Source organism: Triticum aestivum, chromosome 3D, assembly GCF_018294505.1.
Source record: "Triticum aestivum cultivar Chinese Spring chromosome 3D, IWGSC CS RefSeq v2.1, whole genome shotgun sequence".
Taxonomy (NCBI): Eukaryota; Viridiplantae; Streptophyta; class Magnoliopsida; order Poales; family Poaceae; genus Triticum; species Triticum aestivum.
In genome coordinates, this window is record NC_057802.1 from 349,545,799 (window position 1) to 349,561,098 (window position 15,300).

At 45.0% G+C, this 15,300-nt stretch overlaps 2 protein-coding genes across 2 annotated transcripts; both read right to left on the bottom strand.

Annotated features, from left to right (window-relative positions):
- Positions 1-1,251: 1,251 nt before the first annotated feature.
- LOC123078815 (KRR1 small subunit processome component homolog) lies at positions 1,252-4,993 on the bottom strand. The gene is made up of 12 exons (XM_044501439.1): positions 4,665-4,993; positions 4,478-4,554; positions 4,274-4,384; positions 3,964-4,032; positions 3,534-3,590; positions 3,406-3,444; positions 3,185-3,289; positions 3,021-3,103; positions 2,860-2,941; positions 1,978-2,121; positions 1,813-1,890; positions 1,252-1,659 (listed from the first exon to the last, which is right to left on the bottom strand). The coding sequence occupies exons 1-12, from the start codon at positions 4,867-4,869 to the stop codon at positions 1,543-1,545; spliced, it is 1,167 nt and encodes a 388-aa protein (XP_044357374.1). The 5' UTR covers positions 4,870-4,993; the 3' UTR covers positions 1,252-1,542.
- A 5,319-nt stretch (positions 4,994-10,312) lies between these two features.
- On the bottom strand, positions 10,313-13,537 carry LOC123078816 (protein phosphatase 2C 50). The gene is made up of 4 exons (XM_044501440.1): positions 12,880-13,537; positions 12,457-12,786; positions 12,274-12,379; positions 10,313-10,999 (listed from the first exon to the last, which is right to left on the bottom strand). The coding sequence occupies exons 1-4, from the start codon at positions 13,240-13,242 to the stop codon at positions 10,659-10,661; spliced, it is 1,140 nt and encodes a 379-aa protein (XP_044357375.1). The 5' UTR covers positions 13,243-13,537; the 3' UTR covers positions 10,313-10,658.
- Between the last annotated feature and the right edge of the window lie 1,763 nt (positions 13,538-15,300).

Here is a 15,300-nt window from a genome sequence, read left to right on the forward strand (position 1 = left end):
ATAGCAATTAGTTCCCCTGCATTCCGGGAGCCCAAGATGTGTAGTTCATGATCAGGCATAAGGAGTAAGAATTCAAGGACTGCCTCTCCTGCACGATCAATGACGCAGGCTTTTTTCACCACTTCATACAACCCCAAATATTCCCACACTTCCTTTACCTTCTGGCACAGAAATAATATATGTTTCGTGTCTTCTGGCCCATCCAAACATGTTGTGGGCATATTGGCTGAGTTTTTATATGTCTGTTGGCCAATGTAACGCGACACGGTAGGGTCCCGTGAAGTGTCCGCCAAACAAAAGTTTTAACCTTTGCCGGACAAGCTAATTTCCAGATCTTACCCCAAATAGGATTGACGTTACTTCTGCCCATGCCATTCGAGTATTCCAACTTCCTCCCATGTTGCTTATTCCATTCCTCCAAATAAGCTGATTGTACAGTGAATAAACCGTTTTTTGTATAGCTCCATGTAATAAAGTCCGACATATTATGCATAGGTATCAGGATCGCTAGTACTCTACGGGCATCAATTGGCCATAAAGTTTGTCTCACCAACTCTTCATCCCAACCATTTGTGACTGGGTTAATAAGATCAGAAACTTTCGTCAGTAGATTCCCCCTTCTAGGTGTAATAATTTTTCTGTCTGCACAATTTGAGATCCATGCATCTCTCCATATGTCAATATTTTCTCCCATTCCCACTCTCCATATATAGCCGTTCTTGAGAGAGTCCACTCCCGCCATAATGTTTTGCCAAGTAAAGGAGGCGCCCTTTTTTAAAACTACGCTCATCAAATCACCTTCCGGAAAATACTTTGCTCTTAGGATTGTTGCACATAACGATTCAGGATTATCCACGAGACGCCACGCTTGCTTCGCTAATAAAGCCAGGTTAAAACAGTGTATATCACGAAAACCCATCCTCTTTGGTCTTTTGGAACACACAACTTCCACCATGCCATCCCTTTTCTGATTGTCCTCGTCACCCCATCAAAATTGTGCCATCACGTCTATGATTCCTTTGCAAATCTTTTTAGGAATTTTAAAGACGGACATTGATACTATTATAAACATGCTGCCGGTCCATCAAAACTTCCGTAAACAAATGTCTGGATGTTTATGGGCGTTTTGATGCACCACACTAGAGATGCCCTTAGGGGGTAGGGTAAGCCCTTGAAGCGGATTTTCTGCCCAAAACTGTCCACGAGCATACGAGGTGGTGTCCTTGGAGATACCCTTGTTTTCTCAAGAAGAAAAGAAGAATTAACGGACTTATCATTAACTGCTCTTCATATGTTTCTAAAAAGACTGCTGACGGATCTGATCTTGTAAATTAGAAGCCGTGGACTATGCAGGAAAGCTGCAATACTCCTGGAGTAATCAGACGGCAGTAGCCAACAAACAGACTACAATGTTCACCACTTAAGGTTGAAGGTTTGTCTGTTTCACCACTAAAGCTTGAAGCTTGAAAACCTACTTCAATGGCAGGTGTTCAACTACTTGAAACAATTAAAATTGTCATCCCAGTAGCTGACATATTGCGGTTACTTGGATGACGATCTGCGCTTCTTTTTGGAGCGTGATTCTTCGTTGCTCGCAACATATGACTCGATTTTCACATTTTCCTCAGCTTCACTATTTCTGAATTTCTTTGCCTTTTTCTGCAAATAGGAATAATGCAATTATTTGATACTATTATAGTGGACTAACAGCACATACTCTCCCTCAAAAAACACAGCTCGAACGCCAAAACAAGTTTAAAAGAACAGACACGAACTAAAAATGTAAAGCATGAAACAATAACGGCTATGTACCTTTAAGGATTTTGTGATATCAGCAATCTCGTTGTCATTAGTACTTTTGGCAGATTCAGATAGACCAGCAGTGTTCTCCTGAAACAAATAACAAGATTTAGTAACTCTGCAAGAGAAAGAGAAGCCCACTGATACATAAATAAATACACAGAAGGAAAATCTGACCTTTGGTGGAACAAATGCAGCTTCTCTCTTTCTTTTCTTTTCTTCTGATTTCTCTGATTGCTTATCTAGCTTCTCTTGCCATTTCTTAGCTGACTTCTTCTTGTCACTCATGAAATACTCACCACTCTCCAGTTCAAGATCAATCTACATCCATATTGACAAATTAAACAATGGTTTCACATAACTAAATAAAACTATCCAGCAGAAATGAACATTTACAACCCCCAACAGTACAAGAAAAAAAAATCTATTGCCTACATGTTTTGCTTCACTCAAATTTAAATGGGGCATGCTACGCGTCGGGTCGCGAGCCGTTAGATTTGCCGCATCAAGCGGCCGAGCGCACCCCACCATTGCAACACAGATCTTGTTGCAGGATTATTTGTGCAACACATGTCTTGTTGCAGAATTTTTTTGCAACAGTTGTTTTGTTGCATTTTTTGCAACTGAGTTTTTGTTGCAAATTTTTTTTTTTGCAACTGTGCTCTTGTTGCAGAAAAACTTCGAAAGAGAAGTTTTGTTGCAAAACGTAGACCTTTGCAACACTACATATGTTTCAGAAACATAGCTCCTGTTGCAGAAGCGCGTTCGACAAAGGATGGTATGCGGGCTCTCACTGGGACACGTGCAATGCAGGGGAGGTGGCGGACGCGGCCGCTGCGATCCGCCGGGTGATGGTAAAGAGTTTCCCAATTTAAATAGCTTGCAAAATAACATTAATGAATTATCTGCATAGGATGGACAGCTGCTGATGCTATTAAGACAAAGGTGCAGGACAAGACCGCTAACCACATAACAAGTCATGAATGAACTGGTGAAATCAGTATGGCAAACTGTACAACAACCCTGGAAACAATGAGTGAAACAAACAATTGACTTTACCTTGCTAGGCTGCTGAGGCGGCGGAAAGGGTGTGTATTGTTTCTTCTCCTTAGTATTGGGCTTCTTTTGCTTGACATTCTTTCTGGAGAACAGAAAATAATGAAGTGTAAGATGCACAATGTACCTTTTAGAGGAGCAGAAATATGATGCAAGTTCCTTACTTCTTAAAGTTCGGTAGAAACCTGTCCCAACTTTCAGTGGCTAGGGCAGGATTTTTAGCCAGCTCACGTTTAATAAGGAGTTCCTGCTTAGTTTAATAACATTCCATAAGAAATCATATTTTACATTCCTTCAGAGATTATATCTAAAAAACAAAACAAATCACCTTAATGTGGTACACTGGATGCTTTATGTTCTTTATGCAATCCTCTACAATCTTCCGGACCTGTTTCAGTCCCTTAAAGGAACCCATGGCAGCCACAGTATTTCCCTTTCATGATGGAAAATACACAATAATGGCAGTTAATAACACCAAGATACAGAGTTGAAGGAGGTGGACCCACAATGTAACTTTAAATGCAGTGCAAGGTAAGAAATGAAGCACACCTGTACTAAGATGTAGCAGCCAGTCAAAATCTCTATAGCCTGTAGTAACATAAAACATGTTAAGAAAGGGCTGTCTATTGTTCTGAAAGAGATTCATCCATAGGACAGCAACCATGTGAGATATTTACCTTAAGGGTGGACAGGTTAGGGCCCAAAAGGCGTTCTCTCCTTTTGACAAATCTTTCCTGTGGATAGCACACCGTTAGTTTACTGAAACCTCAAACCATCAAAAAATAGTTTACTGAGGCTAAAATATTACTTCATTAACATTGGCAACAGAACACAAATAAGTCCTGATGCCACATACTAACAAGTGATTCTCAGTGCAAACTTAATAAGAATAATTACATAATACACTGGATCACAAAAAGAATCCTTGTTTGATTGGTTTCGTCATTTTACTTTTGGCAATGCAAAGTTTCTCCTAGCAAATGCAAATCTTGTCTTTGCAAAGTTTCTCCTAGCAGAATATTAAGGTAATCAAGATAAAATCAAAGCAATCCCTTCAAACAAACCAAGAGGTACCAAACTGAAGTTGAACAATGAAACAAAGTGTACCTTGTTTCTTATGATGCTACCAATCTTGACAATATCACAGTTCATCTCATCATTGAGCACTTTAATTGCCTGTGGGAAAACACAATAGAAGTTTATGGATGAAACTACTCCTGAACAAGGCGTCAAGGTGTGTTGGTGACCATACAATAGGTGCAGGCAGAAGTAGGCCACAGGTGGCAAAAGACACAATATACCCTAATTGGGTAGGGAAACCGCCCCCCTCACAATTTCAATACAGCCGCCACAAGGCATATAATAATTAATAGAATATGCATAACAGTTAAGGCTTGGTAACAGAAACAATGCATACTTGGGGTGCAGGGACACTTCGCGACAAGAGCTTTATCAGGTCCCTGGCCTTAAGAATAATGTAGGGGTCCCTGGTCTTCCTGGTGGTGGAAACCGTCATGGATCCTTCCACCTATGCGCAAACCAAGAGAAATACCACAGAATCGTGTCACTAAAAATCAAGAACACCCCAAGGTCCAAACAACCGTAGCTGGTCGTGGCATACCAAATTGAGCTCGCATGAGACTCCAAACTCCTTCAGTGCGCCCTTGACGATCGGCCATGTCTCCTGCAGGTACTTCTCTGCGCCCCCAAACAACAAGCCGCATCAATCCACAGATTCAGTGACTAGAAAACTACAACTAGCTCCTAAAGAGCAGCACGAGAATGAGGGTGAGGGCGGGATTGGGCACCTCGGTACTGGGGGAAGAGGGTGGAGAAGGAGCTGACTTCCAGCAGGCCGCCCTCGTTCCAGGAGGGGTCGAACTTCTCCACCGTCCAGCGGTCGATGTTGGGGTCATCGTCCCACGGCTTCTCCTTCTTGTGCTTCCCCTTCCGCTGCCAATTCTTCCCCTCCGTACCTTCGGCCGCCGCATTCGCTTCGTCCGCCGACGCCATGACGGCCGGGAGGAATAGGATTTAGGTGGGTTTCGAGGTAAAGGGGCTCGAGGAGGCGGTGGTGTCCAGGCTGCGAATTAGGGTTGACGATTGTACTGCCGCCGACGGGAGGGGAGGAGAGTGAGGGGGGATTAGAGGAGTGGGAGGGTTTGGGCTTGGGCCTTCCGGGTTTCGGCCTAGCCGCCTGGTGGTGCTGCCCGACGCTCAAAAATTAAAAGCCCAACTCTGGTGAGAGCGGCCTTCCTGCACGCACAGCATAATTGGTTTGCTACTAAAAATTGACATGCCAATGTTTGGCATTGTTCCAAATATTGGCTACTACTTGGTTGGTTCTTGCCTATCTCACACAAAGTTGCCAATAGTTGGCAAGTCTTGATATTGCAATATTTGGTAATGCCAACACTTGGCAAGCCAAATATTGACTGCAAACCAATTATGCTCGTAGTGCCAGCTGATCGCACCTCAAATTCGTTGAAACGGGGAAAGTGTACATACATTGGCAGATACATGTGAATACCCTTGACCACGTCGGTCTCGTGGGGTGCACTTCTGACGCAAAAGGAGCCTGTCCGCAAAGTGTGCAGTGAGGTACTTGTACCTCACTGTTTTCTGTAAAGTTGCCTGGGAGACGTAGATGGGTTGTGTTGTTCCTCTCCTCCATCTTCTCTCGTCCTAACCAGTTCGTCCGCCGTCCTGCCCAATGCACACACATCAGTGTAATCAAAAAAAGGGATCGACTGAAAGAATGGATGTTGGAAATTACTTACTGCCAGGTTCAGGTACAAAATCTGATAGTTTTGTTAGTGGCAATGGTGTGTCCTGGCAATCTGTGGTAATAATTCTTTGTTTCTGGTACTCTGTTTTTATCTGATAGATTTGTTCGTGGCAATTTGAAAATTGCTAGCTCGCTGTGTAGTCTCTTCGATTTATCTGGTGGGGAAGCTTTTGTCAGGGAGAAATTAAACTCATTAAGCTACGCGGGAAGGGCGGCCAACCAGCTATGCCATGTGGCGTAAGCTGGTTAGCCACGGTGAGAACTCTTTTGGAAATTTTTTTTAGATAAAGGTAGGGATTATTTTTTACATGTATTTTTTTTCTTTTTAGATGGAGGTAAGGACCTCTGGTATTTTTTAAATGAAGGGTTATGCAAGGTGGCACTCGCTAGTAGGCTGCGGTGGTAATTTCTTTTTTTTTCTTAGATGAAGGTAAGGATTTTTTTTTCTGAGATGTTTTTTTAGACGGAGGCGAGGACTTTATGTATTTTTTTAAAAATGAAAACATGCTCACAACTTCCTCTTAAGGGGCGCCACAAGGTGGCGCCACAAGGTGGCGCCCCAACCACTAGTTATGATATATGTGGACTTGGGCAACCTCTGACCGCTGCTGCGCTTTGTAGGTACTATGGTCTTACGTGATAAAATGAATTGAGGGCCCGTGCTGCACAAACCCTGCGGCTTGTCCGCTTGTGTGAGGTCATGTTGTCAGTCATGGTCCTTCCAATATGCATATACAATAGCCAACGTTCATCTATACTCTAACTAGCACGCTTCCCTGATTCGAATCGCGAAGTTGCTGCCGCCGTGGATGCCGTGCGTGCAGCTGCCGCTGCGTGCAGCGATGTACTTCTCCAACTCTGATGTTTGATATACGTCTGGTCCTTCTCTTTCCACGTGCTCCTTCGCCGTTGTCTCAAAAAAAACGTGCTCCTTCGCCGTTGTCTAAAAAAAACGTGCTCCTTCGCTGTAGCAGAGGTGGTCCACCATAGTTCAAGTCTTTGACTTAACATTGGTGCTTGCATTTTTCTGGATTTATTCCAGACCTTTCGGTGATATGAGTTCAGTGGGAGGAGTTCCGTCGACTACGAAAACTTCTGTGGCAACTTCGTTAATCTCAATATAATGTGCCGGCTCAGTCTCTTAGAGCTGTTCATAGGGTAGGGTGTGTGTGCATACATGCGTTCATAGGGATGGGTGTATGTGAACGACTTTAATTGTACTATGTTAAAAAAAGAGATAGCGGTGGCGCACGCAGGTCGTGAGAAATTAGAAGAAACAGGAGGAGGAACATGCGATAAAGAGTGGAGACGGACGACACCAAGAAGGGCACCGTGTGGGCAGGAGAAGGACAGTAGCAGCGCCGAAGGCGCACCTGTGGCTCGTCAGAGGAGAGGGGTCGGGAGGGGAACGGATGCGGCCTAGTATTTATTTTTACTAAGTGACCCTCCAAGAAACTTAACCCGCTTGCTTACCCCAAAAGTTATTTTAGAATTTGGGCCCCTCATTTGCACCTAACCATTAGGCGCTTGCTATACACGTGAAGGCGCCTTATGTCAAGGCGTTTTTGACCTCCGCTGGCCCACGTCGTCAGTTATGTCGCCAGTGTGGCACTTACTTGTCCCGCCCGACGGAAAGGCGCGATATCAGTATTGATTGTAGCGACAAACCGTTAGGCGCTTTTCACAGTTTGCACACCTTTTATTAGGCACCTTTCATGGCTTGCAAGCCTTTTATTAGACACCTTTGCAACTCGCTATGTCTTTGTATTAGGTGGTTTTCATTTACATAGACCGGCACCTCGGACGTTTTTCCTGGCTGCCACTGTAGTGATATGGATCCTCTAAGAACATCTAGGTGTTCTTGTCATGGTATTCAGTATCATTTTCTTAACTAGTCTGGTTGTTTGCTATGTCACATAAAAGTTGTCAGTCTCAGACATATTGTTTCGTAATTGGGGCTAAACGTCTACAGTCTTCAGTGGTCAAACTGATAGGCGTGTCTAGTAATTTGAACCATCTGTTCTCTAATATTTGTCCCTGCAACAGTTTCATTGCCCCGTAAAAACCCCAGGTCTGGCCCTTGCATCTTCCCCTCTGCATCACTACCTAGTATGAAGGTCGTCATTCCCCGTTGCCATATGTATTTGTAAGGTATCCGTTCGGCAGTCGCTTCCTTTTGTCAAGTCTTTACTCTTCCCACTTGTCAGCGACTCCTGGTCTTGAAGTAACGCCGCTGAGGGCTCTCTTCAGATCTGTCTGTAGGTAAGTGCTTCTAGCGTTATGACTGATCTCCCCTGAAGATCCGTGTAGCATATTGTGAAAGTGAATCAGGTCACCTTTGTGTGTAGAAATCAACTATGAAGTCTAGCACTTTGACCCCTTTGTTGTAGTGTCAATGTTTTACAATCTGTTTGAAGCAAGGTTGTAGAATTTGTTTGAACTAAGGTTGTAGTTGAAATTTGTTTGATGTCTTGTCTTGTATTGTATAGAGCTATGGACAATTACTCTCCGGATCATACCATGGTTAGCATCTTCGAGTCAGATTCGGATGCAAATTCTTCTGGCTCTGATTTTGGAAGGCCTACTCATCGTGCCAAGCGTCATGTTTCTTCCACGCTAGGTCCACTTCTGAAAGGTAAATCAGAAAGTGGTCATTGCTCCAAGTCTGTTCCGAAAAAAAGGCAAGGAGAAAGAAGCACATAAGTAGCTGAAAGGTGGGACCAAAGATGTGAATCACCTGGAGAAAAAGACGATGGACAAGGCAACTGCTGCTGAGGGAATAGTCATGAGCAATAATAATTCACACCGTCCCAGCGAAGCTCGGAAATTTTTGTGCGAGATGGATGAAGAAACGTTCGAGCCCACTCATTTAGTACTACCAAACAAGGTTGGAGCAAGGATGTTCAAAAACATGAATGGTAAGCACCCCACAGTGAACCTGAGGGTTGGTCAAAGTTGCATCTGGGACGTGAAGGTGAAGAAGTCAGACAAAACTATATACCTTGATGAAGCCTTGATTTCGTCAATGGTCAGAAGCTGAAGCCAGGATTCATTCTCCACTTCGAGTTTGCCCTCGAGTTTGTGAGGGAAGTAACCATTTTCGACAAGTCGATGGTTGAGACTCCTCTAAAATGTTTGGAATGTGGTGAGTGAAGTCAGCTATTTCTCTGCAGTGTGGTTGAGCTATATTAGATTATGTATTTCGCTTGTTCATCAAGTGAAAGTTAAGACTTTGTGTTGGTCTTTCTGACTGTTATGTCATGTTGTGTTACTTGTGTTGTATTACGTTTTGTACATGCTCTAAGTGTTGTTTATTTCTCCAAGGTAGGCCCTATGTCTGCCCTGCGGATGACTAGGCGATGAGATCTGATGTTGAAAGTGCTTAGTGGCAGCGCGCGTTGTCTGGAAACATGTATCTTATGATCAGATGTTGAATTGAAACCCCCTGATGTTAGTGCGGGTCATGGCAAGCCCCTTTTGCCTACAACTCTGAATTGTATATTTTGATCAGAGGTTCAAACCTTGTTGTCATGTACTCTGACCTGTATATTTTGATCAGGAGTACTCGTTAGTATGTTGTTTAGGTTTGATGTGTACCATTTCGGTTGTCAGCATACCAAATATCAAGGTGACAAGCAGAAACTACCTAATAAACAGTACAATTGCCATGGATAATGCAAGATAAACCCATTTTATTTTGTCTTTTTGGTCCAACTCAATACAACACAAGGTTTGAACATGTCTGTGTCTTTGGGTTGACTGCAAAATTTTATATATAAATAAAAAAAGGACAAGTGCGACCTGTGTTGAAAAAGAAGCTGAGTATCAAAAAAATCTATTGAAAGTACTTAACGTTGTCTCTTTTACTGGGAAGCATCAACGTTTTGTATGGATTTTTTTCATAGCAGACACTAAAAATGAACCGGTACAAACAAGGTTTCTGTTTCTGTTTTAATTTTACCGTTCGTCCCAAAATGCCTTCTCTTGGAGTATTCACTTTTTCTCTTTTTGAGATGAAGTTGGAGCCTACCCCGCTCTACTGAAATCTGTTTTTTCGTTCTTTCTCTGTTGCGAGCAGACATTACAGACAGAAAATAGTTGCTACACGTTGGCAGTGCAGAATTTCGTCATCTGTCATGTACTCTCTACATCGATTGTAATAACATCTTATATTACAGGACGGAGAGAGTTCAATACTGCTGATCCCTTTAAATGAGCTTTTTGCAAAGCACATAGTAGATAGTTCCTTCCCCAAAAATGGAAAAAATAGGTCGGAACTTTCATTTTCATTCATTCCCTGCACAGCGTGGTAGTCCTTCCTAAAACATGAGCACAAGTCATGCGCCGTCTGACGGTTTTATGTGTGATGTCGATTGCAGCTGCTTGATAGGTGGTCTAGCTTCTACTGCATTCACCGGTTGATGTTTATGTTACTTACCATCTAATTAAACAGTTAGCCGAGGACTGAGGTGTTTTTGTGCAAAAATTGCATAATAAGGTACGTTGACAGGGAGATAAAGCAACAATATCAGTCAGACATTCAGCCATTTAGAGGGTAACCATGCAGAAGGTCAGGACATTTTCATCAACATCCATCATGTTCATCTGATGATCTGGAAGAAAAGTACTACATACGATGATCTGAGAAGAGCAACACCTGCAAGCACATCTTTTGCTACATATGTAACTTCCGACGATCATATCAGCTGCTCAGTCCTTTACAAGGCTCAATTATTATGCAGACACCACTACATTTACATGGCTGTTCTGAACCTGATGAGAATCAAATGTGAACAGCCCGAAACCAAAAGGCTAAGGGGGTATACCGAAACACGCCAACACACACCCCAGACATCAGATTATCGGAAGTAGACCTATTAGCATATACACATACAGCTCTTGCAGACGACTGAAGAAACAAAAAGTAGGCGTGCCGTTCTTGCAAGGAAAGCAGACTAGCGGACGAAACTCCGGTCGCAGACACGGTCAGCTAGTCAGGTGGATTATGGACATGTTATGATTTGCCCTTGGGCTTCTTTCTTGATTTCAGGTCAATAACAATGACACTAATGTTGTCCCCGCTCCCTTTCGACAGCGCTAGCCTCACGAGACAATCAGCGGCTGCTTTTGCAGCAGGGTTCATAGTAGGTTCGCTGCCTCCATCAGAATTCGCACCGTCGTTATTATTCTTGTACCACAGAAGGATCTGTCGCCGGGCAACTTTGCATGCGTCCTCATTTGACATGACATCCCAGAGACCATCGCTTGCTAGAATGAGGCAGTCGTCATCTTTTGCCCGAGCAACAATGCTGACTTCTGGCTTTGGAATCAGAAATGGTTTCAAGTATCGGTCACCTGCAAGTAGATAGGATTGGCCATTTCCGCTGTAAGTTAATAAGCCATAAGAAGCTTCTGACTGACGCTACCCATGCACGGAGTAATTGCTGGTTTAACTGCTTATGTCAATTAAATTTCATATATAACAGAAAGAACAGAGTTTTGTCCAAGTTTTTAAAATAAAAGTATTCAGAGTATTTCAGACAGTACCAGCTATAACAAGTGCAACTAATATCCAGTATTACTATTACCCATGGCGACACATTCACAACTACCAGAGCCAGTTGCATGAATAATAGCATAAGTATACAGGGTACCTTTGTTCCTTCAATAAGGGGGACTTTTTACTTTTGCCTCCTTAAGTACATCAGCATCCTAATCCAAATACTTTGACAAGATCATATTTAAGTTCACTGACAACTTTGTCCCCATCCCCAAATTTTTCCAGGAAAGGAACTAGAACATAATCGAGGAACACAGACTAAACTTAAAACATGACTTTTGTCCGATGAAAACATGCTGTTGGCAGCAGTTGCAAGTCGATGGTTATGAAACAGAGCATTACCTTAGTCTTATAATTTACTGCCTGAAATGAGCTAATGTAATAATATGACAGCATGTGATCTCGTAAATTGGAACAGCATCTGAAAGAAACATCTGACCTCATAATAAAATGCATATGCATGACAACATAGTTGGTAAAGAAAAAATATCCAACTAAGAAAGATGATGGAAATTGTGGCACAAATTCAGTTTAATGTTTGACACAACGGTCCAGTACCAAAGACTTAGGGGTATTGCAAAATATTAAGATAATGGTAAGTTGGTAACTGGCTTTTCTTCTTTTTGACAACACGAGGATTGATGGTTTGATATAGGCTCCTAATGGTTCATGTATCATCACTTACTGACATCCCAAACATATGCAGAAATATGCCGATATGGCCATAGACCTACAACTATCTCCTGCTATGGATGTTTGGCTGAACTGAATAAATTCATGTCGTATATGCTGAACAGTTTACAACATGTCCTTGTACAAGCTTACTTGTTGTGACACTTTTTTTTGGTCCTAAGTTCCTAGCTTTTACAGAGAGATGCCTCCTAGAGTTACTAAAGTGCATTCTTCTAGAGCTCATGATAATATAGTCATGTTGGGACTCGTGGTCAAAAAGTAACAAAAACATCTTAAGACCTTAATTGCATTCCAAACATGGCTTTACAGCTTGCTTGACATCATCAATAATTTTGTCCAGACAATAAGCTTGGGCGTGCAAAAGCAGAAAACTTACCGATTGACCGTGACATTGCGAGAATACCAGAGACACGATAACCATTCCAGTCAATGACCTTTCCACCTGCGGCCTCAATCCTGGCACGCTCATCTTTCCTATCAGGCTAGAACACGAAAGCATAATCAGATACAATTTGCCTTGACAGATAAACTTAGCTGAGCAGTAAAGTCCAGCATGTACTTTGTGATCGACGGACAGAGCAATCGGCTCCTTCCCACGGCAGAGGACCACGCGTGAATCTCCGCAATTCGCAGTTATGACATGAGAAGAGCAGACAATCGCAACAACGGCGGTGGAACCCACGTTATCAGCGGCAATAGGCTCCGGACGGCCATTGGAAAGCCTGCTCGCTTTCCCCGACACCTCGTCGTCTACCTTCTGGAAACAATCACCGAAAACCTTCTCCCATGGTTCCTTCACGTCCACCTCCCCCAATTCCCCCAACCCCCTGCCAGCTCTCAGCACCTCTCTTAGCACGACGTGGATCTTATCCCGGCAGTAGTTTGCGACCTGCACGGGCATGCTGAAGCATGAGCAAGGGGGCCTCGAGGCTTAATGTGTTTCGTCTGGGCCAGGACTCGCAGGAGAAGAAGATAAGCTCACCTCCGAGCCGCCGTGTCCATCGTACACGCCGAACAGGTGCGCCGGAAGCCGGAGCTCGGAGGCGTCGAAGTCGCCCCCGATCCCGTCCAGCTCGCGGCTGCTCGCGAGCATCCGCGCCGGCAGGGCGGCGAAGCGCGGCACGGCGGCGCACGCGTCCTCCATCTCCGCGGCGCGGCCGCGCGCCGCGGCGCAGCCCCACAGCGGCACGCACTCCATGAGGTACACGCTCCTCTTAGCGCACCCGTCCCCCGCGGCGCGCGCCCTGCTCCCGAGATCCGGAGGCCTCTCGATCCCGCCGGCGCATTCCGCCGAGCACCCGCCGCGCGCGGCGGCCCCCTCCCCGGCGAACACCGTTGCCGCCATCACAACCTCACGGCAGTAACAGCCCCAAAACTAAACCAACGGTCGCCGCACCACGCGCCTGAGCAGCCAACCGCCGTATCAGCAAGGGAGAGCGCGAGCCGTGGCCTCCTGCGCGCGAATCAAGGGGCCAGCAATGGAGAAAGAGGGAGAGAGAGCGCGCGCGAGGGAAAGTAAAGAGAGAGTGGTGACGAGGAGGGTTGGTGCTGGGTTGGGGAGTACGTGTACCGGGTGGGCGCGGGGGCGTGGGAGGTTGCGAGTGGCGGACGACGGCGTTGTGTGTTCGGGGCAGGAGCAGCGGATGCGGGTGAGTGGGACTTGTGAGGAGCAAGGCACGAGGTACAAGGAAGCGAGGTGGGGGAATGCGATTGGGTGCGCCGGGGAGAACAGGTGTCGCGTCTAGACGCTGCTGCCGCTGGGTCTGGATGGAGTGGAGTGGACCTGATGGTGGGTTTGTTGTTACCGTCTGGTGCTCACTCGAGATTTTGGTGTCTGCTATGCTACTTGGCTACTTGCACCGTTCCACGGCTACGAACTTGGCTCCTGTGTCAAAGAAAAACCACACCAGCTATACCTAAGTTGTCTGAATGAAAACAAAAGGTCAGAGGAACACGCGGAGCGGAACTCCGCGTGTGTCTGAGATATGACTGGAGGAGGACGAGAGTTCTTAGAGCAACTTCAACGGGGCGACCCAAATGAACGCGCGCATTGTCCTTTTTGTCCGTTTGGGTCAGCCAGGCGGACGTGCGCGTCTGCATTCTGAAATGGGTCGGCTTGGCCACCCCACGGGGAGGCTGACCCAAATGTGCCTGCGTGGAGAAAAAATAACTCACACAAAATAAACATAAATAAACATAAGTGGCCGGTTAAACGCCGGCCAAAGTCCACTTAAACATTAACTAAAATATTAAAAAAAGTTTGCGCCCGCCTGCTGCCGCCCCGCACGCTGCCCTAGACGTCGTCGGCCTTGTCCTTGCCCTTGGCGTCGACGCCGCCGTCGCCATCGCCGGTGAGGTCGATGAAGAAGGGATCAGGGCCAGCTCACCCGAATGTCGCCTGGTACGCTGCCAGGGCAGCCTCCTCCGGCGTCTGCTGGGGCGGCGGGATTACGGCTAGCCGTTGAAGGAAATATGCCTTAGAGGCAATAATAAAGTGATTATTTATATTTCCTTATATCATGATAAATGTTTATTATTCATGCTAGAATTGTATTAACCGGAAACTTGATACATGCGTGGATACATAGACAAAACAAAGTGTCACTAGTATGCCTCTACTTGACTAGCTCGTTGAATCAAAGATGGTTAAGTTTCCTACCCATAGACATGAGTGGTCATTTGATTAACGGGATCACATCATTAAAAAATGGTGTGATTGACTTGACCCATTCCGTTAGCTTAGCACTTGATCGTTTAGTATATTGCTATTGCATTCTTCATGACTTATACATGTTCCTATGACTATGAGATTATGCAACTCCCAAATACCGGAGGATCACTTTGTGTGCTACCAAACGTCACAACGTAACTGGGTGATTATAAAGGTGCTCTACAGGTGTCTCCGACGGTACTTGTTGAGTTGGCATAGATCGAGATTAGGATTTGTCACACCGATTGTCGGAGAGGTATCTCTGGGCCCTCTCGGTAATGCACATCACTATAAGCCTTGCAAGCATTGTAACTAATGAGTTAGTTGCGGGATGATGCATTACGGAACGAGTAAAGAGACTTGCCAGTAACGAGATTGAACTAGGTATTGAGATACCGATGATCGAATCTCGGGCAAGTAACATACCGATGACAAAGGGAGCAACGTATATTGTTATGCGGTTTGACCGATAAAGATCTTCGTAGAATATGTAGGAACCAATATGAGCATCCAGGTTCCGCTATTGGTTATTGACCGGAGACGTGTCTTGGTCATGCCTACATAGTTCTCGAACCCGTAGGGTCCGCACGCTTAACGTTCGGTGACGATCGGTATTATGAGTTTATGTGTTTTGATGTACCGAAGGTAGTTCGGAGTCCCGGATTTGATCACAGACATGCCGAGGAGTCTCGA